The 13,633-nt window shown below is 43.0% G+C and overlaps 1 protein-coding gene across 1 annotated transcript in view; it reads left to right on the plus strand.

The window, feature by feature from the left end:
• The window catches only part of ptprz1a (protein tyrosine phosphatase receptor type Z1a), an 89,937-nt gene that overhangs the window by 36,240 nt on the left and 40,064 nt on the right, over positions 1-13,633 (plus strand). Inside the window, exons 4-8 of the mRNA XM_063196991.1 lie at positions 151-302; positions 1,673-1,765; positions 7,349-7,415; positions 7,776-7,933; positions 11,757-11,907. Coding sequence (XP_063053061.1) covers positions 151-302; positions 1,673-1,765; positions 7,349-7,415; positions 7,776-7,933; positions 11,757-11,907 — 621 coding nt within the window. The remainder of the gene's footprint in view (positions 1-150; positions 303-1,672; positions 1,766-7,348; positions 7,416-7,775; positions 7,934-11,756; positions 11,908-13,633) is intronic.

Below are 13,633 nucleotides of genomic sequence, written 5' to 3' on the forward strand. Positions count from 1 at the left end.
ACATTGCCTTATATTTTACTTCACATCTGCATATTTTCTCCAAATGAAAAATATCAGATGTTGTATCAGTCTTTGTAACACTATGCCATGTCCCAAACTGGCACCAAAGGTACAGCATCTTAACTGTTGTGTCGTTTTGTGTTTTTTCAGTGGCTATAGACGTGGATGGAGAGTTCCTGCTCAGTGGGGGCGGTCTCCGCTCTCCGTTTAAAGTGGGCAGGATCACGTTCCACTGGGGCCGCTGCAACGCCACCTCCGAGGGATCCGAGCACAGTCTAAACGGGGTCAAGTTTCCTCTGGAGGTATACACCTATCCCCGTTCCATTCACTGTGTTTTGTAACAGACTGTGAAGACAAGTTTCCTTTTATCCCTTCCTCCTCTCTCTTCACTTAACGACTGCTTACAATACTGCCAGGTTACTGTAGTGTTTACTTTAAACTCCCTGGCACAATGCACCTATAATAATGATGAAGTGCAGTGAAACAAACAATGTAGAAACATTGTGTACAGTACTTGCACAAAATGTAAAGTATGTAACTGTAAGTGTACTGTAAATACTGGTTCTTCAGAGTGATGGTGTGGATTAGAAGTTTTTCAGTGCTTCATAGAACTGCTGTGGCTCTGTAAGAAACCCTTGGACACTGCTGGCATAACATAGCTCCTACTGCAGATAATGATGTGAGGTTCTAAAGAACCATTTCTACCGGGAAACTCCCATTTCTTGTCACATGATGCAATGGTTTGCTCCGTTGAGTCATCCAGAAGAGTTACCGGGCCATTTAGGACCTTTAGTTTTGAGAGTGCACACTTTGCCTTAGGGTTTGGAATTAAGGTCAGGTTTGATTACTGTATGTAGCCTGAATACATATGTATTATATGTACAAGTAAACAAGTAAACAAGTTTTTTTAATGCTTAATGGAATGTGACATGTTGATACATTAAGACACACTGTGAAAATAATTGGTTGAAAAATGTGTTATGCTAAAATGATATACGCTGTAAGGTGTCATAGTGACATGGAATGTTACATATCAGATGTACTGTAAAGAAAACATTTAATAAGTCTTTCTGCCTTCTTTTTGTGGAGTTAGAAACTGGAATGTCAAAATTCGCCTCATCCCGCAATGTTGAAGAATCTTTAAAAAAAAATCCTAGATCGTGATTCTGATCACCACCAAAATGTACTCACTTGTTCCTGTTGTAATTTCCAACAACTCCACAAAAGTTTTATCCAAATCCATTCATCACTTTTTGAGTTACCCTGCTGACAGACAAACAAACAAACAAACAGACAGACAAACAGACAGACAGGAAAACCAATGTGACCAAAAACAAAACCTCCTTGCACTGTTGAGGAATTTTCTTGCGCTGTTGAGGAATTTTATGTAGGCCTGTAGATTTATTGGTAGACTTGCTGGGTCAAGCAATGGTATAATATCTGCACTTTCTGATACCAGGCAGAGTGATACAAGGTATTTATCTGAAATGTGGAAGCAATGGTATAGACGTCTGTATGTATCCTGGTATTTGTGATGTACCTGTCTGTTTTTTATGTGCTTTTTATGTTTTTTATTAAACATTCTGAGTCTGTAATAACGTTTTCAATTCAAAATATACTGTATAAGCCTGGGCCTAGACACTTAACAGCTTGGTGTGTGTGGGCCATACAGATGCAGATCTACTGCCATGAGAGTAGCTACGACTCCATAGACCAGGCCTTGAGGGAGGGGGGCAGAATAACTGCCCTGGCTGTGCTGTTCGAGGTGAGAGATTTTAATTATTTTATTTTGTGTGTATGTGGTAAAATGTTGCCTTTGAATGTATGATGAGTTGAAGGTGAAGATTGTGCACATCCCAGGAAAAGGTGCAGGACAAAGGCTGACTGTAGTTTCGGAGAGAGAGGTCCGCAGTCCCCGCACACTTAAAATCCGTTTTCTTTTATTGTTTCATGGCTGGATCACAAAAAGGATTTTAAGTGTGCGGACCTCTCTCTCCAACACTACTGCCTTTGAATGTACTGTATCTTCAGCAAGTACTTATCTGCACGCCTCTCCTGGCTGTTTCCACCCCCACCACCCATTCTTCTATCTGAACTCTTATCCTACGCCTGGGTGGAGACTGCTAATACCCCCCCCCACACACACACACACACACACACACAATCAGGAACAACTTTTCTGAACTAGGACTCTGCACTCCGCACTAGGATAGCTGCATTTGTTATTTGTCTGTGTGTGTGTGTGTGTGTGTGTGTGTGTGTGTGTGTGTGTGTGTGTGTGTGTGTGTGTGTGTGTGTGTGTGTGTGTGTGTGTGTGTGTGTGTGTGTGTGTCTGTGTGTGTGTGTGTGTGTGTGTGTGCGTGTGTGTGTTTTTGTGCGTGTGTCTGTCTGTCTGTGTCTGTATGTGTGTCTGTGTCTGTGTCTGTGTCTGTCTATGCCTGTCTATTTTCTGTCTATGTCTGTGTGTGAGACAGTGAACTGCCTTGGGCTGAATGTACTGTATGTGAGAGTGAGCTATATATGGTTGATACACAGTGTGATGTGTGTAATGTCTTGTGATTTCTGTATTTATGTATGCTACTGGATACCTTAATTTCCACTCAGGAATTATAAATGATACTCTACTCTATTCTACTCTACTCTACTCTTCATTCGTTCAATCGTTCATTCATTCATTCATTCATTCATTCATTCATTCATTCATTCATTCATTCATTCATTCATTCATTCATTCATTTTGATTTACCTTTTCATTACTTTTTGTTACTTGCATTGCTTACAGTATGCTGCGTACAGTCTCTTTAATTTCCTAATTTATAGCTGTGGTGCTATAACCGAGCACTTAAGGTTTTTTTTAGGGTTGAGTGAAATGCTCTGCAATTAACAAAAAAAACGAAACAAAAAAAAGATCCTGTTACACAATGTGTGTTAAGATAAGCTCATTTCTTCTCTGCAATGGGAAGAGTACACTTGAGGATCGTTTTCTCCCACTACAGCGACTCACGTTTACGTACACACACTTGTTTATTCATGTCATGTCTTGTTTTATACTCCGAATTCAGCTGCTGTGAGCCAGTATGTTTCGACTTGACCACACATTGTCTACTGCATTTGTGTTTAAGCACGCAGAAAGAAAACTGTCAAAGAAAATCCGTCAACCATCACCCGTACAGTCACTGAAGACATAATCCTGTTGTCCCTCTGTCTCCAACTCCCTCTGCTTCAGTTTGTGTATGCATCTCTGAGAATGTGCGTGCGTGCGTGCGTGCGTGTCTGTGTGTGTGTGTGTGTGTGTGTGTGTGGTGTGTGTGTGTGTTTGTTTGTGGTGTCTGTGTTTGTGTGTGTGTGTGTGTGTGTGTGTGTGTGTGTGTGTGTGTGGGTGTGGGTGTGTGTGTGTGTGTGTGTGGGTGTGGGTGTGGGTGTGTGTGTGGGTGTGGGTGTGTGTGTGTGTGTGTGTGGGTGTGGGTGTGGGTGTGGGTGTGGGGTGTGGGTGTGTGTGTGTGTGTGTGTGGGTGTGTGTGGGTGTGGGTGTGGGTGTGGTGTGGGTGTGGGGTGTGGGTGTGGGTGGGTGTGTGTCTGTGTCTGTGTGTGCGTGTGTGTGTGGTGTCTGTGTGTATGTGTGTGTGTGTGTGTGTGTGTGTGTGTGTTTATGTGTGTGGGTGTGTGTTTGTGAAGAACGTAGAGAGTAAAAAGGGGAAAAGAGGAGAAAAGCGAGAGGACATAGAAACCTGACATGTCTAAACTAGCATACAGTACAGAGGGTGGGGCCTCTGCTTTCGTCTGTGTGTGTATGCACGTGTGTGTGTGTGTGTGTGTGTGTGTGTGTGTGTGCAGGCTACTGCTGACGCTCAGACCACAATCCATAGATAACTTACCTGTCTGTGCATGAGAACTTATCTCTCCTGGTAAGCGAGTGTTTGTGACAGCTTTCGCTGGGCCCAGGACAAAGTCATCAGAAAGGGCCCCCTACCCAATACATACAATGTAATGGGGACCCAATTCTGGGTCCCTCATCTCCCTTGGCCCGGGATAACATACCCCTTTGTCCCACCGTGTCGGTGGGCCTGTTTGTGGGATTGTTCGACCATGTTTAGTCCCCACAAATATTTCTACAGAGAAAAAAAATCTACTGACTACTGTGCTAATTGTGTGCCTATCAAACTATATGACATGGTATATGCCAAACTATATGACATGGTATATGCCAAACTGTATGCCATGTAATCTGTTGTCAGTTTTCTTCTGATTAGGCAGGTGTTGTAAATCATGGCTAAGTATTTTATGAATTTGAGATAAAATGGGAAAAAACGGATATTTACAGAAAGAGTTCAGAGTTCAGTCAGATCTGTCTTTTTTCTCATACCATATACAACTTGAATCTTTGGTAGCAGTAAATCTAAAAATAAATCTAAATAAAAACAAACATTTGCTGCAAGTTAAGACGTTAAGGTCCTGAACATTTGAAAAAGTGTATCACTCCTAGGAGAGTTTTAGGATGAACACATGCTGAATCATTAACGTTTTATTTCCTTATCAGAGATAATGTTAACAGTTTTAAGCCTCTGCGTCATTTTGTTTGCTTGATCGGGAAATGGTCAAGAGCATGCTCCACACTTTTCTATGCATTTGCAGGATGAGCTAATTGCATATGCTGAGTGTGCTAACTGTATGTAGTCATCAAGTTCAAGTCATCAAGTCCTTTTACGAGTCATTACTTAAACCAAAAAATGGAAACAACAACAAAAACAGACTGTGATGATGAAGCTTGACAGCTAGTCATAAGACATAGGCAGGGCTCTAAATGCACTTTTTCATTACCAGCCAAAATGGCGAGTAGATGCTAATCTTACTAGCCAAACACACACTCACTTATGAATCACAGTGGCTAGTAATTAGATTTTTTATTCCAGCCAATCTGAAATTTCACCAGCATTTCGCTGGTTGGCTAGTGTTCATTTAGAGTCCCGGATATACTAGGTCAATGAGAGTGAGAGTCAGCTCTAAGGTCATCACAGAGGCAGTTCCCACACTGGCAGGTTGAGAGGAATGAGTAGTTCCCTTAGTTTGACCTTTGGACCTTGACCTAATGACTTTTGAGCAAGGCTGTTGACCTCCACTCACTGACCCTGGGGGATGCACACCTGACTGCTCTGGGTGATCATTTGTATGTGTTGTACACAGTACAGCAATTTGGTGAGGTTATTTAATCCATTGGAGAGTCAAATTTAACACGCTTGTTGTCGTTCTTCCTCCTCTCTAAGTGTTGAATTAACACTGCGAATTATACTAAGTACATGATGATTCCCTCTATTAATAGCAAGGATCATGTTGTGAGCATTACATGTCCTTTAGCTCATCAACAAACAAACATTTGAAGGGTTTCGATGCAAAATGGTGTATCCACCATTTTTGACTTTTGCATTTTATCATTGGAAATGACTGTGCAGAGGTCCTATCACCTACAGTTAGGGCCATAAATATGTGGACATCTGCACAATTTTCATCTTTTTGGCGCTGTACACCATCTCAAATGGATTTGAGATGAAACAAATGAGATGTACATTAGCAGCAGACTTTCAGCTTTAATATGAGGGTGTTTGCGTCCAAATCGGGTGAACTGTGAGGGAATTATGACATTTTCTATCAGTGCCTCTCAATTTTTAAGCGACCAAAAGTAATTGGACAGTCTAGTATTTATACATCAAACGTTCAATTTTTAATTATTTGGTTGCAAATACTTTTCAGTCAGTTACAGCCTGTAATTTGCAATCCATAGACATCAATAGACACTGGGTTTTATCCCTGGTGATGCTATAGTGAGCTCTCTATTACAACAGTCTTCAGTTCCTGCTTATTCTTAGGGTATTTCCCTTCAGTTTGGCCTCCAGCAAGTGAAATTCTTGCTCAATGGTACTCAGGTGAGGTGATTGACTGGGCCATTGCATAATATTCCACTTTTTTGGGGTAGAAATGGCTTAGTGGCTTTCCCATGAAGCTTTGGGTCATTGTCCATCTGCACTGTGAAGCATTGTCCAATGAGGTCAGAACCATTAGGTGAGATATGACATGATAATATAGCCTGAAAATCTTCAGAATTCATCCTGTGGCTTTTGTCGGTAGTCATCATCATCAATAAATACAAGGGGAAAATAGTATTGACAGATATGCATGCCCATACCATGACACTGCCACCACCATGATTCACTGATTGGGTGGTATGCTTTGAATCATGAGCAGTTCCTTTCCTTCTCTATACTCTTTTCTTCCCATTACTCTTGTACACGATTATTTTTGTCTCCTCTGTCCAAAGGATGTAGCTCAAGACCTATAAAGTCTTTTTTAGACGTTGTTTGGCAAAGCCGAATCTGGTATTGCTATTTCTGATGCAATCAATTATTTACATCTTTTAGTGAACCCTCTGTATTTCCTGTGGTGAAGTGTTCCTGAATGTTCTTGATCTTTTTCTTGATTGTTGCCTTGGACATGTATCCACCGTCCTCTTGGACACTGTTCTACATCTGGCCAACTGCTGGGAGATGGGTTTTTGTTCACCACATACAGAATAATGTCTGTCATTCACAGCATTTGCTTTCCATGTCTGCCAGGTAATTTGGTGTTGCTCTGAAATTTCTTTTTTCCAATATTCTGAACTCTTGAATTGATCACATTCAATGTTTCCCCATCTCTCAAATGGGTTTCTTTTGATTTTTTTCAACCTTATAATGGCTTGCATCACTGATAGTGACAGGTGGACTTAGGATCTCATGGAGATTCCGTAAAAATATATGGAAATGCAAATGAAACTCTTTAAATGAACTCTAGGACCTTTTGTTGACATCTTGGTGATGGTGTAGTAAGGGAATAACACACATCTGACTGGAGAACAGCTGAGCAGCCTACTGTCCAATTACTTTTGATCCCTTGAAAAGTGGGCACCACACACAAAAAAACGTTGCTATTTCTTTCCTGTTAATGCGATTTGGATTTTAACACCCTCACATTAACGCTAAGAGTCTACAGTTAATGCACATCTTGTTTGTTTTATTTCAAATTCATTGTGGTGGGGTATAGGGTGGAAAAGGATGAGAATTGTGTTGCTGTCCAAATATTTCTGGCCCTAACTGTATGTGTGAATTCTTGCCATTCCAGTGTGTTGAGAACATACTTTTAAAAATGCCTTTTGCAATGCAATGCAATGGAATGCCCAATACAAAAATGTCAATTTCCCAACATCCTACAAAATGGATATACACCACTTTGCAACGAACCCTTCATTTGCTACATGTTTAACATCATTCAAGAGAGTAATAATTAATCTGAAAATCTTCTTCCTCCTCTTTGTACACAGACGAGTGAAGATGACAATGAAAACTATGCATCGATAATAGAGGGGATCAACAGTGTAAGCCGCTACGGTAGGTGAAATGACTTAATATCGTAACAATATGTCTTTAATGGTATCAGCTGTGTTCTCTGTCATCATCTATGTCAGCGGTTCTCAAACCTTTTTGAACAAATGCCCCCTTGCCCTCATCATAAGCCTCCCAACGCCCCCTTGCCCTCATCATAAGCCTCCCAAAGCTCCTTTGACATCATCATAAGCTGTTCAATGCCCCAATTCTCTGACATTATTCCGAATTCAGAATTAAATTAAAGATCAAAGTAAACTCGATGGAACTATTTAATTCTGAATTATTAATTTGGAATTAAAAACGGCATGTAAACGTGGCCACAGTGTTTATTTCTTCTGACTGTGTGTTGTCTGTGTTCTGCAGGTAAGCGTAGTGAGCTGGAGCCCTTCTCCCTGCGCGGCCTCCTCCCCAACTCCACTGACAAGTACTACATCTACAACGGCTCCCTCACCACGCCCCCCTGCTCAGAGACCGTCGAGTGGATCGTCTTCAAAAACACTGTGGCCATATCCGAAGCACAGGTCCTTATAGCACCTCATTTGTCCCTTTTATATTCACTCTTCCTATATTTGAGTGCGCGGGCGGGCGTGTGTGTGTGTGTGTGCGTGTGTGTGTGTGTGTGTGTGTGTGTGTGCGTGCGTGCGTGTGTGTGTGCGTGTGTGTGTGTGTGTGTGTGTGTGTGTGTGTGTGTGTGTGTGTGTGTGCGTGCGTGCACTTGCTCATGTGCGTATGAGGGTGTGTATATATACAGTACTTCTTGTATTGTATTCTATGGCTTTCAGTGTGGGGATTATTATGTATACATGTCAAAAGGCTTTGATCTTTGAACTGGGCTCGCCTGTCGGTACTGGACTAAGTTGGTGTTGTTTGCATTTTGCCTTCGTGCTTGTCAAGCCTGGTCAGGTGTGTTCTGTTTGTGCCTGCTTGACTGGACTACTCAGGGGTGTTGAAAATTGTGTGTGTGCATGTGCGTGTATGTGTGTGTGTGTGTGTGTGTGTGTGTGTGTGTGTGTGCGTGTATGTGTGTGTGTGTGTGTGTGTGTGTGCGAGAGAGAGAGAGAGAGGGGGGGGCTGTGTTTTTTGTAGGGTGTGTGTGTTATCTGTTGTGCCGTTTTTTTGTCATTTTTGTTGACAACCTGTGAAGACTTGTCAGTCAGCATGGGAAGTGAGTAGCCCAAGGCCAGACCACAGAAACACACACCCACTCCCTCTTCCGCCCACTCCTCCCAAAGCCATTATCCAGTCACGTTAACATTGTTATTGACGCCAGTGACGCCAACAGACATTCCCCCCCGTCACGGCAGCATGTGTGCTTTTAAACAGGTGCCTGGCGTGACTCTCCAAGCCACCTTTTCTTGTCATCAGGCGTGTTTTGAAAACAGAACAAATATCTTTGTACCCACTTCCCTTTCGGTCAAAAGGCAAATCAATTATGGGACTTTTCAGTCTTTTTTTCCATCGGTTTCTGTATGGGGTATCCCTATATGTTGAGACTTGTTGGAATGCCAGCAGCGCAATTTGTCACCGTGATTAGTCTTTCAAACATTCAAATTTTCAGATTGAGGTTAGGTGACTGAAAAGGGCCTTCTCTCACACATCAAAGGAGTAAAAGCCAGTAAAAGCCTTAAGTGTCTGAGTCAGTAGCTTAGTCATGTTGAATGTTGAATGGCAAGAGGCTGGTAAATACACATTAGAGAGCGGGAACATTGCCACAGGCAGGGGAGGTCAAAATGGAGACTTTTTTGTCATCTTTACCTCGGAAACAAGCGCTGCTACACCAGAGATTCTATGAGTATTATGCTGTCTCTCTGGCTACACAGTGCTCATGTAGATACACCTGACAGAGAATATCCCTTCTTTAAAATCTGAAAACACTCAAACTCACACAACATCTCTCCAATCATCCTTCCTCTCAAATGGCTTTATTTTCTTTTGTTATAGGGTTTGCAGGGATTTTGTGTGTGGGTGTGTCCTGTTAACTTGTTTCTTTTGTTCTGCGTTTAATGGTTTTAATTGTGGCCTGAAGGCATAAACTTAATTCTGGTTCTCAATACATCAAATTATGACATTAATGTTCACAATTTTTTGTTCACAAAATGATGCTATGTTAAAATAAGCACTAGTGAGGGTTGGTCACAGGCTAGATTCCCCTGCCAGTAGAACAAAGACGTGGGTGGAGGACTGAATAAGTTGCATTCGCCCATACAGTACCTGACCTTTATCTCATGACTGAAGGGCCCTTGAACAAGGCATTTAGCCACGTGCTACTCCAGTTGCACCGCTAAATCTAATTCATTGGTAGTTTTTGTAGATAAGGTCAAAAAATGTTAGCCTGGCTCTCACGCAGACCCTTCGTGCTTCGTGCATCTTCGTTCAACTTTGTGAACTCCATCTGCGTGAGAAATAGGTTACATATTATAGATATACATATAAATAGGTTTTTTCTATCTTTAAAATGTTTTCAAAATCAAATGCTAACAGACCGAAACGCAATTCCACTTCAACTTGCAGGGCGACAGATATGGGAACCAATCTGGTGTTGCTTTAAGTAAGAGGGATGTGTTGTGAATGACCATGTGAGTGCCTGATGATGTTCCTGTCTGTTCAGTGCTGTGAACTCCTGTGAACCTCACTATTGCACACATTCTTCTGTGTGTGTGCATGCATTTCTTTAGAATCAAAGTGATAATTACTAAATTCTTTGAACTAACTCAGTCAGTGGTAATACCAGTAGTAATACATACACACGCACATGAACACACACAGGCACATACACAACATAACACAATACAACACAACACAGCACACAACACAACACACACAACACAACACAACACAACACAACATAACACAATACAACACAACACAGCACACAACACAACACACACACACCTTTGCTGCCCTGTATGTCTTGGCTTGGAGGCCTAAACCGGTTTGCCCTGTTCTCTTTGACTCAGGTGCTCAGTTCAACACAATATTTACACACACCTGAGTGCTAAGCCTCTTAGACGGATGTCTGCGCTCCAATAGCTCACACTTAGCACACTTAGGTTTATTGGGGACAGAAAACGTAGCTGAAGGTGTGACGTGATGTTTAGGAAACATCAACATTGACTGTCGTTAGGGTTTTTTTTTTCCAGATGGTTTGTTGGTTGAGTTAAGCACGTTTGTTTATTTTTTACGGGCTTTTTATGCCAGGAAATAAGTGGGGGAGAGTGATAGGCCTCAGTTTGGTGTCAGCAATACATAGATTTCACGTTTACAAACATTCGTGTTGTGAGGAGGGGCAAGTTGCTAAGCATCCAACCATGCGAGCTCATTTTTTGGAGTGACAGCTGTTACAATGAGATCTTGAAGAGTGCGCAGCCAGGGGATGTCTACAAACTCGCAACCCATGTATATCTTCATAGTTCATGTAGACTTTTTTAAAAAGAAGAATTAATTAGCAAATTCACTTGTTTCAACTGCTCCACCTCCAGTGTAAGCTGAAACACCCGATGGTGGGAAATGGGTATTTTGAGTGTTAACAGGCTCAATGGTTTCCGGCAGAACCAGACCCAGTAGGTCAATTTTAATTTGGCCTCCCACCTCTCTAATAATGGGTAGCTGTGATGGAGGTTCTCTGAGTTTATGTGAATTTGTGTGTTGTATTGTATGAGCAAACATGTGTGTGTGTGTGTGTGTGTGTGTGTGTGTGTGTGTGTGTGTGTGTGTGTGTGTGTGTGTGTGTGTGTGTGTGTGTGTGTGTGTGTGTGTGTGTGTGTGTGTGTGTGTGTGTGTTTGTGTGTGTGTGTGCATGGGTTTGTGCCTGTGTAGGTGTGGTTTTTGTATGTGCCTGTGAGTCTGTGAGGCTGTTTGCATATATGTGCGCACATGTGGCTGCACGTGTATGTGTGTGTGTGTGTGTGTGTGTGTGTGTGTGTGTGTGTGTGTGTGTGTGTGTGTGTGTGTGTGTGTGTGTGTGTGTATGTGTGTGTGTGTGTGTGTGTGTGTATTTGTGTGTGTATTTATGTGTGCATTTATGTGTGCGTGCGTGCGTACGTGTGCGCACGTGTGTGTGCGTGTGTGTGTGTGCGTATGTCTGTGTGTGCACGCTTGTAAGTGTTGTATAAGGTGATGACAGACGGGGAGACGGGCTGTTTCATGCTGATGGACAACCTCCCAACACACACACACACACACACACACACACACACACACACACACACACACACACACACACACACACACACACACACACACACACACACACACACACACACACACACACACACACACACACACACACACACACACACACACACACACCACCTAACTATGTGTGTTTTGTGTTGTTTGTTCCAGCTGGAGGTGTTCTGCGAGGTGATGACGATGCAGCAGGCGGGCTACGTGATGCTGATGGACTACCTGCAGAACAACTACAGGCAGCAGCAGGAGCAGTTCATGGGCCAGGTCTTCACCTCCTACACCGGCACCGAGGAGGTGCCCACGCCCAGTATGTAATACACACACAGGCAGAGATGCACACACACACACACACACACACACACCTGCAAGGGAGGTGCCTACACCCAGTATGTAACACAAACACACACCAGTGATGCGCGTGTCGACACAAAACAAAACGCAACCGACCGCTTTTTTCCCTAGCTCGCCCGCTTGCCCTGACCGCAAGACATATTTATGAAAAGATATTGACCCGACCCGCTTCCCGACCCACTTTAAAAAAAGTAGCTGTGCGTCTTATGGATATCCTAGCGTCATTGGCAACGCACAACGGACCTTAAGACCACGTCAATAACGTCTCAGCATGGTTCACTTCTGAGGGGTCTGGGTAGCCTACACTTCACATATGCACAGAAAATGCTAGTTGGGGAGCCGACGGAGCCAGCCGTCAAGTGGATTGCCTCGTATGACACAGGAAATGAAAACAAACTCTGTGAGCAACACAGGAGTGTGAAACCATTACAATTGTATAAGAAATATGTTACATTGCAGTATAGAAAGCACCCTCTGTGTTCTGCTAAATGCACTCAATGGTTGCACCAGTTGCCAGTTGCACACAGAGGATTCGTCGGACACAGGAGCCTCATTAAGTCTCCTGCAGAGCTCGTGGGGCAGCATCATAGTTATTCAGCCAAATAAACTTGATCTATTTCGAAGAAAAATGTCTCTAGACTATAGCCTATGGACTATTGCCTACTATAAAATTCGGAATAATTTCAAAGGTCCTGACCGACCGAAACCGACCCGAATATCATTAAAAATATTATTTCATAACCCGTGCCTGCGGTCGACCGCGGATAACTGCAAGCGCCCGCTGACTTTGGGTCAGCCCGCGCATCACTGACACACACACACACACACACACACACACAGACGCATGCACACAAACACATACACACACACACATGTAATACACACAGAGACACGCGTACAGGTATATACACGCACGCATGCACGCACACACACACACACCGGCACGGACAAGGTGCCCACACTCAGTATGTACAAACCCCAACTCCGGTGAAACTAAATTTCACTGATCCCCGTCCCAACTTATTTGAGACGTGTTGGATTTATCAAATTAGAAATGAGTACATATGTCCCCCAAAACAATATTTTTTCTCGGTTTTAACACTTAATATGTTGTCTTTTCACTATTCTCCATCTAATGAATAGATTGAATGTTTTGAAAATGATAGCATTTTGATTTTATTCACTGTTTACCAAACGTCCCAACTTCACCGGAGTTGGGGTTTGTAATACACACAGAGACGCACACACCCAGTATGTAATACGACATGCGCATGAACACGCTTGCACGCGCACACACGCACACGCACACTCGCATGTATGCATGCACACACATGAACATGAACATACACACTCACACACACACACATATGCACACATGCACGCACACACCCACACCCACACCCACACACACACACACACACACACACACACACACACACACACACACACACACACACACACACACACACACACACACACACACACACACACACACACACACATATGCACACATGGGAACATGCACACATGTACACACACACACACACACACACACACACACACACACACACACACACACACACACACACACACACACACACACACACACACACACACACACACACACACACACACACACACAAACACACAAATGCAAATTTCAAATTCACATGCAAACCTTC

The sequence above is a fragment of the Engraulis encrasicolus genome, chromosome 4, assembly GCF_034702125.1.
Source record: "Engraulis encrasicolus isolate BLACKSEA-1 chromosome 4, IST_EnEncr_1.0, whole genome shotgun sequence".
Lineage (NCBI taxonomy): Eukaryota > Metazoa > Chordata > Actinopteri > Clupeiformes > Engraulidae > Engraulis > Engraulis encrasicolus.